Here is a 19,616-nt window from a genome sequence, read left to right as displayed (position 1 = left end):
TTACAATATCAATCAAATAAATAAATGTTTTAATTAAATGATAGCATTATATATAACGTAAAAATTTTAAGGATGAATATTAGGTGGTGTTTAGCACGGCATAAGCTGACCAGTTCTTATATATTCTACAAACGACCCCTTAAGGTGCACGGTGAACCATTAGCTAATTAAATCATTTCACAGATTACGCTCACCCCCATCAGAAAGCGCGTGGAAAACACTAGCGATCCGATCTAAATCATCTTTAACCTACCAACCATTAAACTATCACGTGTCATACACCTCCTGTACATGCGAGTGGGATTACCTTTCTGCAAATTCAAAATCCTCTAAGGGTAGTTTGGACACGGCACTGTAACACCCCCACCTCCATCTTCCCCAGAATCAAACCCTAGCATTGCTTTTTTTGCACTTTTCTCATGTCAAGATTGATTTTTTTGTAAAAAAAATTGTGGGGTTTGTTGAATTAACCTTCAAAGGTTTGTTCTTTACTTGAATTCTTGATTGAGTTATCTTTGATTTTTCATTGATTTACTTTGTGGGGTCTGTTCTTTTCTTGGTTTCTTGATTATGTTATCCTTAAAGTTTTCATTTTTTGGGAGCTTTATTGGAATTACCCTTCAAAGGTTTGTTCTTTAGTTGGATTCTTGATTCTTGATTATGTTAACCTTAATGATGTTTCTGCTTGAGACATAATTTTTTTTGAATTGGGTAAAGGCAGAATCTTCATTTACAAGATTTGTTTGTTTCATATCAAATGGGATTTGCCCTTTATGTTGGTTCTTAATGTTTGCAAGTTGTACCCTTTGTTTGATTGTAACAAGCGCCACTAATGGACTTGGGAGGTGGTGATTTGTGTATGAAAGGTTTAATCTTTGTGGTTATATATGGATAATTGAAAGGTTTAGTCTTTGTGGTTATATATGGATAATTGAAAGGTTTAGTCTTTGTGGTTATATGTGATTATTGTGTGTGAAGGGTTTAATCTTTGTGCTTATATGTGATAAGATTTAATCTTTGTGGTTATATGTAATAATTGTGTATGTAAGGTGTGTCTTAATTTATGAAAGGATGTGATAATTGTCTATGTAAGGTGTATCTTGTTTTCGAAAGGTTTAATCTTGTGGTTATATGTGATAATTGCATATAAAAGGTTTAATCTTTGTGTTAATGTGTGGTAATTGTGTATGAAAGGTTTACTCTGTGTAGTCATGTATGATAATTATGTACGAAAGGTTTAATCTTTGTAGTTATGTTTGATAGTTCAAGATTGTCTTGTGGAGGACCTCTTTTGCATTGTCTGTATGCATCTTTATGGTATCCTGGTCTACCATATACTAGCATTTTGACTGTTTGGATCAAATGTAATTTGGGTCTCATTTTGCTTCCATTGGTATATTATTCTTCTACTATTCAATCAATCAATTAACTATGTGTCAATGCAATGATAGTAGGGAATAAGCTATGTGAATCATCTTTATCCACTTTCTCTGTTTAGGCTCATTTGCTTCTGATGCTAAATCTGCCTTTTAAGGGAAACTAAGGATTCTGTTAGTAGTACACTTATCTCGACAGTGTTAGCTAGTTTTATAACAAATTATTGCAATTGCCTAATGGATTTTTTCTGTCCACTTGTCACTAGTTAAGTCTACACTGATTCACGTATATAAGTTGTCCATAATCGTTCCGCAAGATTACTTGAGTTCATATTTTGCTCTTTCATTACCTTCTCTTTGCAATATTTTCTACCATCTGTTTGTTTCATTCCTTTTTTGGATGGTAAGCATTCTTATAACCCACACCAGCTTGTTTGAGACTGAAGTTTCATTGTTGCTCTTGTGTGTGTTATTTTTGTGTTGTTAATTACGATATTTTGACTTGATTCTGCACCTTATATGATCTGTGGGCTAGTTTTTGATTCGTTACATTTGTCCACCAGTGTGATATATCCACTTGTGGCTGTGTTGTACAGATTATGGATCATATGAGTAGTGATAATCATTTGGATATTCCTGATACCCCTGATAGATTAGCTGCTAAGGATCTGAATGGGAGGACATTTGTCAATGTAGAGAGTGATTTATCTACACCAAGGAATTCAGGATACGGGAATGTTGCTGCTGAGAATGGGAATCAACTAAATGTTAATGGTGTTGGAAGAAACAGGCTGTTTATACGTCCTCCAAGAAGAATCACTAGTTCCATGAAATCTGAATGCCATGCTAATTCATCAGCTTTTGGTATAGGTGATTCTTTGCCTTCAAGAAACGGTGTTCCATCTGAGGTTTCCTCCATCCCTAATTCCAAGGAGAAACATAACTTGCATCTTGCTAAAAGTGGAATCACAGAATCAAAAAGTCAGCAAGACCGTCCTGTCATAGACCTGACAAAGCAAAGTGGGTCGTCGACTCGTGTATTTGTTAAGGCTCCTACAATTGGAGTACAGGATAATGGTCAAGATGAAAAATGTAGATCACAATCAGCAATGATGAATGGACACTCTCATTTGCACAGGATGAATTCCACACCATCCAGCAGTACCAGCAAAGGAAAGGAAACTGCTGATCTTGTTGGTTTAAGTAAATCTCATGGAGAAAAGGATTCTGCTGTTGATGCACCACTTGGAGCTCGGAAGGATGGTTCTGCATCTCTTGCTAACTCACGAAGAGTAATTGGGCAGAAAAGATTGGTCCGAAATGGATGTATATCTCCTCATAACATAGCTAAGGCCAAAAAGCCAGCTGGGATGGAGGACCAAGGTGTCTTAATCCATGGGCTAACTGATACCGGTCTTACTGCATCATCCGCTGGTACAAGCTCAGATAGTGCTAAAGAAATGATATCTAAAGATGGTATCTCTACAGTAAAGGGTAAGGGGGTGGTGATCCATTCTTCTCCTTCAAAAATACATGACACAACACATACATCTAGCAGGTATGTATTTGGTGAACATTGCCAATATATTCACATGACAGATAGTTTTCATTCTTATGTTTCAGCAGTTTACATCAAAATTACTAGGCCTGTCCAAATAGGGAATAAGGACTTTTGATTTACATCATGTATGACATATTAGCATAGCATGCATGTCAAATGTCCGACAGTTTAAGCTACTGACTTCCCTGCCAAGGATCTACTCTTTGATAATCAACATGAAACACAATTTAGCTTGTTTTCGCGCATGGATTGATGCATGGATTCAAAATCTGCACAACTGATGCATCTAAATTCAGATCTGCATTTGGACCTATTTTCCATGTGGGAATTTATTCAGAAAAAATAATGTGTGCTGTGCATAAATCTGTTTTGGCCGAAATGAGTTCTTTTGTAAGTGCTTTTTGCATCTTGCTGTATGAAATATTACTACTCCTATGTAAACTTAGAAATGATAGGTGGTGTCATTCTATAATCATACCTCTCTATCCGAGGGTCTATCGTAAACAGCCTCTCTACCTCACAAAGGTAGCGGTGTGTTTTGTGTACATCCTACCATCCCTGGACCCCACTTGTGAGATAGAATTACACTGGGTATTTTGTTGTTGTACGCATAATCAACCTAAGTTTGTGTGAAGCAGTATTTACCTTCATTCTCTTCTTATCAATGTCATAAAAGCTTGCTATTTGGTTAAGTGATTTTTGTTGCTCCACCATTCTTCAGGATTTAAAAATACGTATTCTTATTCAATGTTGTTAAGAGTTGTGATGTTTCTAGTAACCTGCTAGAAATTTTTCTTCCAGTTCCGCGGCATAACTTTCTGGGTTCCTTTACTTTTGACTGTTAATAAATTTCGAACAATCAACTATTGTCCTGGTAAAGGTATCATCAGATTTTTTTTCAATTGCAAACCAGTGATTACAGTAAAGATGTGTTCAGAAGCTTTGCCGAATCAGGGGAATGGAGAAGTACGCGTAACCGCAGTTCGAGCGTGAACTTGTCATTGTCCAATGAGCAGAGAACTTCAGAAAGAGATAATGCACATGCTGTTTCTCTTCCCAGTTGGAGTAGGGTGATGAGAAGAGACGATGCAACTAGTTGTCAAGATTCAGTTTCTATTAGACATCATTCTGGTGTATCTGCAGGGGCGAAGGGATCCCCTCCTGGACGTCAATGTCACCAAATTAATGGACATCGTACTGCATCAAACACAGTTAAGAAAAGACTAAAGCAGGGACCTGCCTCAAGCAGCCATGTTGAATGTTCTACATCCGCCTCTGATAATGCAGACATCATTTGCCTTACCTCCCCTGAAAGTGGGGCTAATACAAGGTCCACCAGAAACCCAAGTCATTTAGGTACAAGCGTCGAACCAGTGATTGTAGTGGACAGTCCCTCCTCTACCACAAGACATGAAGGCTCTCATATTGTATGTAGCAGTAGTAGGAACAAAGATGCTAGAGCCAGTCAACTAGAAGCTGATGAAAGGCTTGCAAGAGAACTCCAAGAACAGTTGTACAATGAGGCCCCCTCCTTCGGTGTTGGCGAGGTGATACTCTTTATGTAGAATTGTTTAGTTGTTCTCCATCAATATGTAGCTGTTCTTGTCTTCAGACAGTGTGTAGATATTTGATAATTTTTCTCTTCTTCCCAACAGGTCGATGAAGATGTAGCATTGGCTTTAATGCAGGAGGATTTTCTACGCGCTTCGTCTGGATCAGAGAACCAATTATCCGGTTTTGTATGTTGGGTTTCCATACATTTTATTCTCCTCTTATACTTTCCATCACCTGGTAGTTATGTATGTGCTACATAGGTCTGACATTGATATAGTCATCTGACATGCAGATATTTATACGTGATGTCATGTTTGAAAGCTTTATTATGCAGTGTTCCAATTAAGATATTGATTTTTAATTTTCCGCTAAGATAGATCTCGGAATACTAGGTTTTATTTGACATTAATTGGCATTGAAAATCGAGTTTTTTGCTAGTATCAATATTTATGGTGATGCATACGGACCCAAATTTATATTTTCAAATACGAGGTGTAGCATTGTTAGAGGGTTGCTTGCTGGGCACTTAAACCTTGAATCCAGATGTAGTGTGATGCTTAAGCAACAAACGATACATATACCTGAAGAAAATGAATTATGAAAATTAAAAATTTAGTAATAGAAAGTAGTCACTAAAATTGAATTGGTACATTAACTTCATTTTATATATATATAAAGAAATCTTAAACCACTTTGTTACTTCCATCTCTGCCTGGCTCGTTCTCACTTGTGTTGAAGAAAGGTTTGAGACCCTGTAGAGAACGTGGGGGTCTTCCTTCTACTATATAAGTTATGATATGAATGAAGTCCATCAATGTCAAAATAATGTATATTTTTTCAGGTTACACCAAAATGTTACAGATTTTACAAGTCTAAATTTTATGAAACTTAATTTCTGCCTTGAAACATCTATAGTTCCAAGCTCTCTGAGCTCCTCCAGAATGAGCATATAGAGATAGTGTTTGAAGTGTTCTGAGCTGCTTCTTGATGTTCCACCCCTCCAGCTAGCAAAAGTATTTCTAGCACCCCAAAGAGATTAAGGAACTTTCCCCCATCCTGGTTTATGCATGCGTCCGGCATGCTTCACACATAGCAATCCAACCAGATTAGACTACTTTTAGTGGTTCTGTTCTTTCTACAGTATTTTAGGGCCATGGTTCCAGATTTGACCAATAGTTAACATAAAATAACCATCGTTCTCTTTTCCAGATCGGTGAATCTGGTTAAGAAGAAAGTTCCTACATTCTCTCCGTTTCTGTCAGTAGCTGAGCTTACCAGTCAAATTCTCAATGCTATAAATTTCTTCTGAATCTTTTGTTTCATTTCCCCATGCGATCCCCTTAGGAGTAGTAGGTTGGGTGCCTTACTTAGAGAACCATATTTGTTGTGAGGTTCTTTACCTTTTAGTATACTTCTTGGATTCAGGTATTTATGCCCTTTGTTAATGAAACTTTATTACTTTATCAAAAGAAAATGTCCCGTTTCTTATGAATTCGACATTCATCTGCTGTAGCCTCGGAGTATGTTGCAAAGAACTAAAGATTGGGAAGGAGTTCCTTTGGCGGGAAAAGATATGTCATAGGTTTTGTGCCAATGTGTTCTGATAATGCTACAACATGAGAGGATATTAGGGGTTTTCATCAAACGAACAAGATATGTTACAGGTATTGTGCATTTGGGACCTTGCATACTCCCGTACCACACCTAAAGACCTTGTGAACTCGCTCTCTAGAGAACTTCCATGGCCATAGAATATTCACCTATGATTATGCAATTGCAATTGTTAACACCTAGGTCATCTTCCTTCTAAGCGTCACTGCTTACCACTTAAGCAAGTGGAATTCCTTTTCAGAATCACCTTCCAATATAAAATCAGTTCTAAACTGATTTAACTTCCTTTCACTCTTGCAGTAGGGAATAACATGGGACTGTCTAATGCTTTATGAGTGTGGACCTCATACCCAAAGTTTCAAATTGTTTGTTCCAAAGCAGCTAGTTGATCTCCAAAATTTACAAGACTTCCTGCTATAGAAAGCTTCCCTGTGTTTTTCTTAAATATGTCATTGGGAGTTCTCCTACTATTCACCCCCATTATGGTGGTGCTTGCTTTATTTACTAGCCCCCGTTACATGAAGTGTAACGTTCGTCTCTCTGGTCCTCAAATATTTGACCTTATCTAATGTGGAACTTTTTGCGAGGGTTGTGTACTTGTTATATATACTCCAAAAAATTTGTAAAATCCTTCTTACTCTTGAATGTACAAATGTTGGATATATAGCTGTGATCATTGATCATGAGAGTTGATACTTGGCAGTGCAACTATGCAGATTGATGGTTGTTATGTTGTTATATAACTTTCACTTGCAGCATTGACCAGGGATATGGAAATCTAAGGTTTTCATTTTGCTCTAAGCCAAGCTTATTCTCATTAATCTCCTAGTTTTAGAGTGATCTTATATCAATGTCTTTTGAAATGTGCATAGAGAAGAAGGCCTTTAATTCCTATCCTGCTTTCTTCCTGATTGTGCCGTGATCTCTGACTGAAATTCTTTTTTCCCTTTTTTTCCTCTTGCTTATTTTTGGGATGTTGGGATTTTTGTTTAGAATGGACCATCAGTTACAAACGCACGCAGAAGGCAACCAAGAAACGCATCCAACGTATCTCGTAGAGTTTCTCAAGGTCGGGCGTCTACGTCGAATAGGATGGCAAGGTTGAGGAGCAGTTTCCCTGGACAACCTCGTACCATCTCATCATCTAGAGCTAGAGGAAGAAATTCACTGTTTCCTCCTAACATGGATGTGGACATGGTAATTATTACTTTCACTTTCCTCATGATTTTGGTCAGTATTGTAATATTTAGTCAGTTAAAGTTGTATTTCTTGTCATTTCACATGCTGCTTGTGTTCTTTTGGCTACACATGATGACTTATTTTTAAGCTTATTACTTTCTACTGATGAAGGCTACACGTGATAGACATTTAGTTTCTATTCTATTGAGGTTGCTCATTTTGCAATAGGGAAGACTCAGATAATGTTAAGCAGCTGTGTTGTACATTAGCAAAGAAAGGATTGGCAACGGGCAATTGAATTCGAATCTCATTTTGAGATCACTTGTCTATAGAATTATAAACAGTCAAATAGTAAGAGGAATATAATTGTCTTAGGTAATGACACTAATGCCAGGGGCGGCGGATCTATTAAGAGCGGTGAGGGTGCCACGCGGCCGGCAAACTTCAACGGAAGCTCTATATATATACATATATATCTACACGGATATAGTCAAAATATAAACATGCCACCCACAATATTGAAGTACCGTTTGGTCCAATTGGTAGAGCATCACACTCGCTCTCCCCAGGTCGCGGGTTCAACCTCCGCTGACAACCTTTTTTTATCCCTTTAATTTTAGCCATGAAACACTTGAAAAATGGCTGAAGTGAAGTCACAAATGACTAGTCGGCAACCCCCATTTTATATATGTTGACTTATATTAATTAATTATTATATTGAATTTTTCTTTTATTTTTCAAATACTAATGGTTAATATTTGTTTTAGAAAGTGTATAATTTCGTTCTCTCTCCTCGAATTAATAAAACCCTATTCCGCTCAAATCCCAATTCCCAAATCATCACTCTTTGCTTTTTTTGGTTTCTACTATTGATTCCGTCGAATTTTTTGGCGTCGCGGCAAAGGTCACGGCCTCAGCCTCACCGGTCATCTCTCATCGCATTCGTTGTTAAGTTTACTTGGCACCGGAGAGTCCGGATCCTAGATCCCCCTCTGACTAATGCCATTTGAAGGAAAAAGCAATGAGCATAAAGGTACTCTCCATTGCTTCAATGAGAATGCACATATATATGTGCATGGATTAAAAAATGTTTTATTGTAATATTAGGTGCACTCATGAAATTTTTCCTGTCTGCAATTCAATCTACCTGTAATAGTTCTGCCAGTTCTTAGATTATATAATCCTTAATTAAAAAACCGTGCATCCATTTTATGTTAAGCGAACATGTAGAAGCTATTTATGACTCGTGTGGTCTTCTTGCGCAGCCTGATTGGTTCTTCTGGTCTCACCTTTATGTTCTTTACTTCTTTCTGAAGAAACCATCAGTTTCTTCCGAACAAAGCTTCAGCGTCAAGGAGATGCTCTTTCCGCTTAACTTATCAAATGTATCATTAACAAAATGATGGAAATGGGAAATCTCTAATTGCTGACCCTAGATTTACTTAATGTATGTGTTGCTTAACTAACCGAGAGTGCATAATTTACCCATTTCTGAATACTGCAGAGGATGCATATATTGGAAACATTAGAGGCTTTCAGTAATATGGATGTTGACAGTAACCTCCTTCAGACGCAGCGCGACTTCAATGAGTAAGATTTCTTCTGTTTAACAGTGTTCATGTGTTCTTTTTGATAATGAAATTATTTTACGTTGCATTAGAATGTAAAAAGAGCCATTGCCGACTGAATGCTTAAAACTCTCAGATGTATATCTTTCTGTGATATTGTTCGACATTCCCTCCTATATCCTAAGTAGCATAATTTGATCCTTTCTGAAGTTTAGAGCAATGCTTTCTGTGAATGTAGTATCTGTGTGGTGTTGGTGTCTTTGTTGTTTTATGTGATCCACACTTATACTGGGGGTATTACCTCTTTTTTAGTATTGTTATTTTGGTTTGGACAATCTTTTCTGCGCTTTCTAACATGTCTTCCCCTTCTTGTTTAGGAATGACTATGAAATGCTATTGGCTCTTGATGAGAACAACCACCAACATGGTGGTTCATCTGCACGACAAATCAACAACTTGCCACAGTCAACAGTTCAGGTAACTATGATCTCCTTATAGTATTGAATTATTACCTAAGATTAAGCTGTTATATCACCTTGATGTATCAAAAACCAATATCTGTTACCAACACTATTGTAGTATTGTTAAGTATAGATGTTGGTTTGCGTGCTGCTTAAAGCCGTGAGCAGCTGGAATTGCATGTTTACCCTCTTTTATTCCTTACAGAATGAGAGTCTTGAAGAAGCATGTGCTGTTTGTCTTGAAACTCCTACCATGGGAGACGTCATCCGTCATCTCCCTTGCTTTCACAAGTTTCACAAAGACGTAAACTTCTGAATTTTCTTGCTCAAGTGTTTTACTGTTGGTTAAGTAAGCAACCAAATTTTTAACGGTCATTGAACTTGCTGCAGTGCATTGATCCATGGCTGAGGAGAAAAACATCATGTCCAGTTTGCAAGTGTTCAGTAACATAACCTGCTGTAGAGATGATAGGAATTCATGCCAGTTGCAGCTTAGATTCTGATGGAATATTTTGTTCAGAACAAGTGCTCTTTTTTGCTATATGCTTTTCTTCAATTACTTTTTCTATACATGATGCCCTTAAATTCATAGCTCAAGGTTTCATTTAACGGCGTAAAATTAGACTTCTTGCCAAATACAAATGTTCGATTTTGTTATGTTGTTGATGAGTTATAGGCTATAGCATATACTAGTTGGTCTTTATGTTCTTACTTTCCAAGTTTCCTGAAGAATGGGATTTGTGCGTTTGCCAATGGGCTCTCAAATTACAACAATTTACCCAGTGAAATCCCACAAAGTGGAGTATGAGGAGGGTAGAGTGTACACAGACCTTACCCCTACCGCGTGGAGGTACAGAGGCCGTTTCCAGAATTGGCTCTCTAATAGGTAAAGCATATTTTAGAATGATCTATTCATTTTGCTCTTTGCACTAAGGTAAAAAAGAAAAATGTGTGATGTTTCAAGCTGTAGAGTAGAGAAACTTTGAGAATAGTAAGATGATTATTTCAGTTTTTTTTTTTTTTTCTGTAAAACTGAATTAGGAAAAGAAAAAGAACTAGCAATCGCTTAGATTCGCAAAAATTGCTTTTGTACCAGCTCATGATGGTGATGATATGGTACATACATCCTATTACATGTTCCTCAACCGCACCCCTTGTAGCGCTGGAGCTCATGACATTTCTAATCAACTGTCTTGTATTTTTATCAAAGATTGCAATAGTTAGGATGATTTCGCCAATTATGATTGGGCAGTTTAACCATGGATGCATAGCGGTAAGAGTACTCCGTTGGATAGAAACAGATTTGACAAATACTGGTAACTCTTGTCGAGAGAACGAGGACGGAAAGATCCATTAGATGTTGAAACTGTTAGCTCTATGTATAGGGTGTATTGATTCCAAGCTTCTCTTTTAAAGGGATAAAGACTCTTTTGCATAAATCACCAAAGGAAAAGCTTAGTATTTTTAGTCCACACTGTGATGACCAATTCAGAGCCTTGTTTTGGAGGGCGGAGCGTGAAGAGTGAAGTGAGCCGCGCTAGCCTAATAGCGTCTTTGACAGCAAGCTACGATCTATGCGCAGTCGGGAAAAGATTCCACAACAAGGATGTATAGTATGCAACCTTGGCTTGCATTTTTGTCAGAAGATAATCAATATGACGGATCGATAATTGATACGACGGATTGATAATCGATCGAATGGATTGATAATTGATTTGTCCACATATAGGTTGGATCGACAATCAATTTGTCGGATCGATAATCAATCTGTCTATATATCGATCGGATAGATAACAAATCTATCGATCGGATAGATAACAAATCTGTCTCAAAAAGAATCATTTTCCAAAAAAAAAAAAAAAACCTCAATAATGTATTTAATTAAAAAGAATGACTTGAAAAGACCATTCTCAATAGTGTATTTAATTAAAAAGAAGACTTGAAAAGACCATTTAACTACGCTATAGGTTAAATTTGGAGAATGATGGCTCTACTTAAGCCAAGGGTCTTATTGGAAACAACCTTCCAGCACCACAAAGGGAGAGAGCCTTGAGCCTTGTTATGCTTGAATCAAAAATCTATCAGAAACAATCTCCCAAACCAACTTGAAATAATTTATTGCCTTGTCTCCCAAACTTCCTAGCAACAATTATAAGAGACGAAATAGAAGTAAAGGAAGGAGCCGATTTTCAATTAAGTAAATCGGATCATTCAGTGTTTATAGGGAGATTGCTTTTTTATTGAACACCTTCAAACCAAATGAAAGGGGGGGACCCCAACTGTTTTTACATTAAAAATTTAACAGAAAACAGACCACGGGATACCAAAGTCCTCACCAAACTAATGCAATTATAGAAATCATTTTCTAGAAAGTGTCTCAAAGCTACACTTACTGTTCTCTGTAAAATATTATTTAATGAAACCACTGCCTTCGTTTCTTTAAAGAGCATCCTTAGATAGAAGGTGGTTGTGGCTGTCAATTTTACGGGCATTGCATAGCTCATCACACGAGTCTCCTCTTTCAAAGACAGCAGCAGCCCCCATTCCGGTGCCTGTTGTGAAACGCAAAAAGAACATTAGATGACCTTTTCAAAGTTTTGATGAAGAATTTCATAACTGCGTGTCGAATGTGGGAGCGCGGAAAGGAAAAGATTGGTTTAATCGTACCTATGCACATGGAGACTACACCAAAGCGGCAGTCTTTTCCACGACGCTTCATTTCATGTAAGAGTGTTGCAACACACCGAGCTCCTGTTTGACATATAGAAGGCATTTCTCATCATGATAATGTGAAAACGAAGCCTAACAAGTGCATCATCAATTATCCTGATCCTGTACTAAGAGTAGTTCAAATGTGGAAGACCCTGTGTGTACTTAAACATCAGTTATCTGCTAAGATTGTTCTTGGAGCAGATGAGGAAACGAGAGGAATATTCAACATATAATTGATCAACTGAATGACAATCTATCACTTTTAAAAACTTGCAACAAAATATTCCGGCACAAAGCGCACACCCATAGATTAACGCTTTTAATTGATCACTGTAATTATTATTGTATGAAATGGTCAACTTACCTGTAGCGCCCAAAGGATGACCGATGGCCATTGCACCTCCATTGACGTTGATCTTCTCTGGGTCAAGTTCAAGCTTCTTCCGGCAATAAACATATTGTGATGCGAATGCCTAAACAAGGATCACAGTCAAGAAACTGTAATATGGTAGAAGACAGAGAGCTGATGAGTTTATGTTAGACTACCTCATTTATCTCGAAGAGATCAATATCTTCAAGTTCAAGGCCTGCAGATTTGACAGCAGCTGGAATTGCAACAGCTGGACCAATTCCCATAATGGCAGGGTCTACACCAACAGCAGCAAAGGTCCTGCATGAACACGGGGAAGAGTTAGTCCTCTTTTAAGACAAATACCAATAGTAGAGCAAAGATGCACAAACTATACCATCGTTACCAGACTAAGGCAGGTATGAGAAGGAATTGTAAAGAAAACCAATAGACTTCACGGAAACCATAAGACTTTCTGACTGTAAGTAAATGCTACTGCGATTACATATACCATGTGAGAATCAGAAAGAGAAAGACCTGAATACACCAAGGATTGGAAGTCCCTTTTGCATCGCGACACTTCTTTTCATAAGAAGTACAGCTCCAGCACCATCAGTTACTTGGCTGGAATTTCCTGCAGCAAAGAAGAGAACTAAATTAACCAAACTCAAAAATAAAATTACATTCCAGACCAGGAAATTATCAAATTACCAGCAGTAGTAGTTCCACTCTTCTTGAATACTGGCTTCAATTTGGCCAAGTCTGACACAGAGGCATTTGGTCGTATGCCATCATCAACAGAGATGGTTACTGGTGTCTCATCTCCGGTTTTTGGGTCAACAAGCTTTTAACAGAAGACAGCAGAAACATAAGAGGGTAAAGTTGATATAGCTATTAATGAATTCCAAGTAACAAAATTCAGACAGATGCTACCTTTGTGGCTATAGGAATTATTTCATCTTTGAATTTTCCAGCAGCAGTGGCCGCAGCAGCCTTACGATGCGAATCAACCTAGCAACAGAAATGAATGAGATGTGAATATACACCAGATAGACATGATCATAAATTGATGGGTATATTTAACTTACCGCAGCCTGATCTTGTTCCTGCCTTGTCACACCAAAACGGTGTGCAACATTCTCAGAAGTAATACCCATAGGAAGAAGACAGTCTTGAGCTTGTACCATTGTCTTAACCTGAGATCAGATGTCACAGGTTATGACAATCTTTCCAATATGACTCATCTCCAAAGAAAATAAGCCTGACAACATATAATAAAAAGTGAAAAATATGCTTTCCATAAAATGATGACATACTTTTGGGTTGACTGATCCTTCCCAAGCCATTGGGTTTGTGGTCATAGACTCCAATCCAGCACCAATACCTGATTTGTGGGAGGTAGTTAGCCCAACATTACACAAAGGGAAAAAAACACAGTATCCATGGGATACAGTTACAACATGCTTTAGTGAAAAGAAATGGTAACGCACCAATGTCATAAAATCCAGCTTTAATAGCCGCAGCTACATCAGCAACTGCTTGAAGGCCTGACGAACATTGCCGGTTTACAGTCCTGATTGGCACAGTTTCTGCTCAGACAAAGAGAAATAAGCATCTTAAAACAAGAATCTCATACATAAAACAACAAACTTCTAAACATACAACAACATATGCAGTATATTCCCACCAAGTGGGGTCTGGGACAAACTTCTAAGCACAATGAAAATAAAATCATACCAGGGAAACCAGCATAAAATGCAGCCATCCTGCATTCGCTTGCTCTCTGCGAACCGGGGGCCAACACTGAGCCGACAACAATATCCCCAACTTCAGCCGGGTTCACATTGGTCTTTTCAATCACAGCCTGCAGTGAAGATTTAAAGGAAGAATGAAGGTAAATATCTTTGATAATCTTGACATCAATCCACAACTATGATTAGTGTAACCCACCTTCAAAACTGGAGCAAGTATATCGTCAGCATAAGTATCCTTGAAGCCTCCTCTCTTTGCCTTGCAAAGAGGAGTCCTATATGCACTGCAAGGAGAAAATAGGCTCACTGTAAGGATACGACTCATTCTTCCAAGAAAACCACATATCAACTCAAATGAGAAGTTGAAACGAAAACATAAAAATCAACTCAAAAACTGATGTAAAAAATGTCATCAGCTACAAAAACTTACGCAACAATGACAACATCATCTCCAAAAACAGAAGTCCTTTGGTAAGCAGCACTGTCTCCGGCAGAGCATATAGATGCCTGGTTGAAAATTGAGAAAACATAAGGGACAAAAGATACAAGGCATTTTTTTTAAGGAAACCAGATGCTGAAATTAAGATACTAAACATCAATTTTTCAGCAAAAGATTGTAACTTGCAATTTTGAAAGATTCTACTACTGTTTTGGCCCAAGGGACCATTCAATACACCTTCTGAGCTATGCAACTTTTTTAGTTTTAAACAACCTCTTGCATATTCAAAAGGGAAAAGAACAACACGAGTATATTGAAATGGAGAACGTGTACACACCCTAATTGGGAAAAAAATGAACTTGAAAAAGGTATCCATGTCATGGACTTTTGCTTTCAGTTATAGTACTATACATTACAACTGTACCAAGTTGCATTCCAAAAATAAAAACAATCTTAGTAGGCCATCAGATCTTCTGTAAATGAAAATTCTATTAATAGTATAAAAGCACTATATAATAGCTGATCTTGCCTCCTACACAAACAGAAACAATTAATAGCTTCTTATGCTTAGACCATCCACCTATGACTTAATTTGAGCTATGTAAACAACTACACACCCAATCCACAAGACTTGAACTTTTTTTTTCAAATAACCATGGTGTCCGAGCCAGCTCCTCGATCAATTCCACGGGATATTTCACCAACCACTAAATACAGCTCGTAGATATACAAGACTTGGAATTTTAAGCAAAAACAACAGCAACAACATACCTAGTGAACCTTTCCCCTATCTCGTGGAGGTAGAGAGGCTATATAAGGAGGACCATCAGCTTGAGCACAACAAATCAAAGTAGGTACGAAAAGCAAAACTACAGTAAACAAACATAGCAACAAAATAATGCGAACAAATGACAAAAAACAAATACAGATCTTCAACTCCAGCTCAAAACTTCCATCTGTATATCAAAATCAACCACACCAACATCAAAAAAACCAATCTTGAACACTCCAACGAACACCCAATAAACATACACAAACAAATCATCTTCAACTTCAGCTCAAACTTCCATCTACAGATCAAAACCAACCACACCAACATCCAAAATAAAATCAAAATCTCATCTTGAACACTCCAATAAACACCCAATGAAAACAATAAAAACAGATCAATACCCAGTAAAACAAATTGAACTGAAAACACAATACTAAACAAATCCAATAAAAATAAGTATAAATCAAGAACAAACACAAATCAAAAACAAAAAATGGAGCAAAATCAAAAATCTACACACACCCACATCACTAAATTGAAATTAAATAACAAAACCAAAACCAAATTAAAAAAAAATCAAAAAACAAAACACAACCACATCACTAAATTAAAATTAAATAAAAAAAACAAATCGAAAAAAAGAACACACCCACATCACTAACTAGAAATTAAATAACAAAACCAAATCAAAAACTGTACTAACACAAAAATTAAAATACACCCACATCACTAAATTGAAATTAAATAATAAATTCGAACTAAAATCGGCAAAAAAAACTCACAGCAATAGATGAATCAATATTTTCCAAAGAAGAAGAAGTTTGTGAGGGACGAAGATGTTGAAGAAGAACTCTTTGTCTTTCAATAGCTTTCTCCATAACTATTTTTTCTCTGATATTATTTTTTTAAAAATAAAAATATTTTCAAGAAAGGGTTATACTTTATCAATTTCAAGACGGAAAAATTGATGATGATCCAATACAATTGAGCTGAATTTTCTACTATTTATATATATAAAAAATAACAAGGAGGAGAGAGAGAAAGGCGGTGTTTGTATTGGGATATGCGAAAATTGAAGAAAACGTGAAAGTTTATTTATCTAAAAAGGATGGGTGTATATAAATTATATAATGCAAACAAAGATAAAGTTGGTGACATGTTAAGATATTTTTTTCCTGATTTAGGGAGGTAAACGACAAAAATAGATTCAACTATTATTGAATAATAAAATAGGAAAATAGGTGGCACCATCTTTATTTACAATAAATGTACTAAAATTTAATTTAATTTGACTGCAAATTATAATCAAACTTGAATTAAATAAGTATTAAATTTTTACTGATTTTATACGGGACGGAGTGTTAGCTTGTTAAGAAGATCCACACTTAAAAAATAAAGATGATGGAGATGAGAATGCTTCGGTGAATGTACAGATGTACTAGAAAAGATAGGATTAGAAATGATGTTATTTGAAATAAGATAAAAGTGACCTTGGTGGAAGCCAAAATAAAAAAAATGAGGTTAAAATGGTTTGGTCATGTAATGAGGAGGGACTCGAATGCCCCAATACGGAGGTTTGAGAGTTTGGCTAGAGAGAGTTTCAGGTAGAGGCAGACCTAAGAAATATTTGAGGGAGGTGATTAGATATGACATAGAGCTCTCCAGTTTATCGAGGATATGACAATGACTGGAAAGGATGATTCTCTCCAGTCCATTAGTACTCAATTAGATGGTAAGAACTATGCCTATTGGAGTTATGTCATGAAGAATTTTCTTCGTGGGAAGAATATGTGGGGTTATATCACTGGAGTAAAACTAAGACCTATCGATGATAAAACTGAAAATTTTGATTTGTTGGTGGACTTATGGGAAACTAATAACTCCAAGATTATCACTTGGATCAACAATTCTGTAACTCAGTCAATTGGTATGCAATTGGCTAAGTATGACACAGCAAAGGAGGTCTGGGATCATTTGGAAAGACTGTACACTCAGTCTAATTTTGCTAAGCAGTACCAGTTGGAGCATGATATCCGTGCTCTTCAACAGCATGATCTCAGTATTCAAGATTTTTATGCTGCCATGTCGGATTTGTGGGATCAATTGGCACTTACTGAATCTGCAGAGTTAAAAGGTTTTGGTACATTGCTAGACGGGAAGAGCAACGCTTGGTTCAGTTTTTGATGGCACTACGTTCTAACTTTGAGGGCCTACGTGGAACAATCCTTCATCGATCTCCCCTCCCTACTGTTGATTCTGTGGTTCATGAACTGATTGCAGAGGAGACTCGTATCAAGTCTCAAGTGGATAAAGGGTCTAAAGTAACTACTACTCCTGTCGTGTTTGCTGCTTCAACTGATCAGTCTAGGCCACCACGTACTCAGACTCGACAATCTCCTAACGTTGCATTTGATGAGTGTGCATTCTGCAAACAGAAAAATCATTGGAAGGCTCAGTGTCCGTTGTTACTTAACAAGGTCAAACAGCCTCAATCTGGGCAGCAACAGAAATATGGGCAGCAAAAGTCTCCGTCACGCTCCTCTGGTGCTCCTCCATGGTCATCTCGTCCTCCACAGTTCGCTGCTGCTGCACCATCTGTAGATGTTGAGTCTGTTAGCACTATGCCACCTTCTGCGTTGGATCCCCAGGTTTTCGAACAGTTCAGACAGTTCTTCGTTTCTAATCCTACGGCCATGTCAGCATCTATGTCTCATTCGGGTTCAGTTTCTTCTAGTACCTCAGGTATTCCTTCCTCCTTGTGGATATTGGATTCTGGTGCGTCTCATCACATGTCCCCTCATTTGTCATCGTTTGGTTCTTTGTCACCCATTTCACCAATCTCTGTTATGTCCGCGAGTGCTGTACCTATGTCAGTCGAGGGTGTTGGTTCTGTTACTACCCCTCACATTGTCCTCTCTGATGTTTATTACATTCCCAAACTTGCTTTAAATCTTGTTTCGGTCAGTCAGTTGTGTAAGGCTGGTAATTGGGTGTTTTTTTCTGATTCTGTTTGTGTTATACAGGACCAACACACTCAGAGGGTGATTGGGACCGGCCATAGGTTGGGGGAACTCTATGTCTTGGAGAATCTCAAATTGTCTGCAGTTGCTGCCTCTAGCATAGATTTATCTTCTTTTCGTTTGAGTCCTTTGTCTTCTCAGTTTTATCTTTGGCATTCCAGATTAGGACATGTGTCAGTTTCACGTTTACGTTTTTTGGTCTCTAGTGGTGCTTTGGGTCATGTGAACACTAGTGATATTTCAGATTGTAGTGGTTGTAAACTGGCAAAATTTTCTGCTTTACCGTTTAATAAAAGTGTGTCTTATTCTGTTGCTCCTTTTGATATTATTCATTCTGATATATGGGGACCAGCGCCAGTATCCACTAAGGGTGGATCGACCTATTATGTTTCGTTTATAGATGACTATACTCGTTATACCTGGGTGTATCTTATGAAACGCAGATCTGATTTCTTTGGCATTTACAACAACTTTAGAGCCCTTGTTAAAACACAACATTCGGCTGTGATAAAGTGTTTCAGGTGTGACTTAGGGGGTGAGTATACCTCTAATGACTTCACTCAGTTACTTGCCTCTGATGGTACCATACACCAGTCATCGTGTACCGACACTCCTGAGCAGAACGGTCTGGCAGAAAGAAAACATCGTCATATTGTTGAGACAGCACGCTCTTTACTTTTGTCTGCAGAGGTTCCTAGTATTTTTTGGGGAGAAGCAGTCCTAACTGCTGTATATGTGATTAATCGTATTCCTACTGCATTGACTTCAGGGATGTCTCCGTTTGAGAAACTATATGGTCACCCGCCGAATTATTCTGCATTACGAGTTTTTGGATGTACTTGCTTTGTTCTTCGTCCTCATGTTGAACGAAATAAGTTAGGGTCAAAATCAGCTATATGTGTGTTTTTGGGGTATGGTATTGGACAAAAAGGATATCGTTGCTATGATCCTGTAAGTCAGAAATTATATGTTTCACGACATGTCACTTTTTTGGAACATATTCCTTTTTATTCCATTCCAGCTAAAACCCATGATGTGACAAAGTCAGATATTCGGCTTATTGATCCCTTTGGGATTAACATAGAGGTTCCAGTTCCGGATTCATCCATGCCTTCTGGTGTGCCACCTGATAGTGCTTCAGCCTCGCCTGTGCCTGAGTCTGCTCCTTCGACTGTTGAGACTGGAGACCCACCACCTCTGAGGAGGTCTACTCGACCTTGTAAGTCCACCAAACTGCCAGATTTTTCCTATTCTACATATTCA

General features: G+C 37.6%; 2 protein-coding genes across 7 annotated transcripts; one reads left to right on the top strand and one right to left on the bottom strand.

The window, feature by feature from the left end:
* The first annotated feature begins 112 nt into the window (after positions 1-112).
* Positions 113-10,013, top strand: LOC107864514. 6 transcript variants are annotated; one of them, XM_047408965.1, is made up of 9 exons: positions 113-479; positions 1,973-2,934; positions 3,851-4,484; positions 4,593-4,676; positions 7,096-7,299; positions 8,786-8,871; positions 9,227-9,326; positions 9,516-9,614; positions 9,701-10,013. In XM_047408965.1, the coding sequence occupies exons 2-9, from the start codon at positions 1,976-1,978 to the stop codon at positions 9,761-9,763; spliced, it is 2,229 nt and encodes a 742-aa protein (XP_047264921.1). In that variant the 5' UTR covers positions 113-479; positions 1,973-1,975; the 3' UTR covers positions 9,764-10,013. The 6 variants fall into 6 exon arrangements, with proteins under 6 accessions (XP_047264921.1, XP_047264926.1, XP_047264925.1 ...); XM_047408970.1 differs by having other exon boundaries at positions 143-479; positions 2,029-2,934; XM_047408969.1 differs by having other exon boundaries at positions 143-479; positions 3,875-4,484.
* A 1,514-nt stretch (positions 10,014-11,527) lies between these two features.
* On the bottom strand, positions 11,528-16,462 carry LOC107864515 (3-ketoacyl-CoA thiolase 2, peroxisomal). The gene is made up of 14 exons (XM_016710903.2): positions 16,116-16,462; positions 14,553-14,629; positions 14,322-14,406; positions 14,109-14,235; positions 13,862-13,960; positions 13,688-13,755; positions 13,460-13,567; positions 13,305-13,382; positions 13,083-13,215; positions 12,909-13,005; positions 12,569-12,692; positions 12,387-12,495; positions 11,978-12,061; positions 11,528-11,862 (listed from the first exon to the last, which is right to left on the bottom strand). The coding sequence occupies exons 1-14, from the start codon at positions 16,209-16,211 to the stop codon at positions 11,750-11,752; spliced, it is 1,398 nt and encodes a 465-aa protein (XP_016566389.1). The 5' UTR covers positions 16,212-16,462; the 3' UTR covers positions 11,528-11,749.
* Positions 16,463-19,616: the final 3,154 nt, after the last annotated feature.

This window comes from Capsicum annuum, chromosome 3 (genome assembly GCF_002878395.1).
Source record: "Capsicum annuum cultivar UCD-10X-F1 chromosome 3, UCD10Xv1.1, whole genome shotgun sequence".
In the NCBI taxonomy this organism is placed as follows: domain Eukaryota; kingdom Viridiplantae; phylum Streptophyta; class Magnoliopsida; order Solanales; family Solanaceae; genus Capsicum; species Capsicum annuum.
The sequence above is the reverse complement of the archived record's forward strand: the minus strand, read 5'-3'. Positions and strand labels throughout refer to the sequence as shown.

Bases quoted from the DNA above. Each gene is read 5' to 3' on its own strand.
- LOC107864514 (XM_047408965.1), top strand. From the start codon at position 1,976: ATGGATCATATGAGTAGTGATAATCATTTGGATATTCCTGATACCCCT. The intron at 9,327-9,515 runs GTAACTATGATC...TATTCCTTACAG, and splicing joins TGCCACAGTCAACAGTTCAG to AATGAGAGTCTTGAAGAAGC. The intron at 9,615-9,700 runs GTAAACTTCTGA...AACTTGCTGCAG, and splicing joins TTCACAAGTTTCACAAAGAC to TGCATTGATCCATGGCTGAG.
- LOC107864515 (XM_016710903.2), bottom strand. From the start codon at position 16,211: ATGGAGAAAGCTATTGAAAGACAAAGAGTTCTTCTTCAACATCTTCGT. The intron at 13,383-13,459 runs GTAAGTTAAATA...TTCTGTTGCTAG, and splicing joins AGGAACAAGATCAGGCTGCG to GTTGATTCGCATCGTAAGGC. The intron at 13,216-13,304 runs GTAGCATCTGTC...TTCTGTTAAAAG, and splicing joins TAATTCCTATAGCCACAAAG to CTTGTTGACCCAAAAACCGG.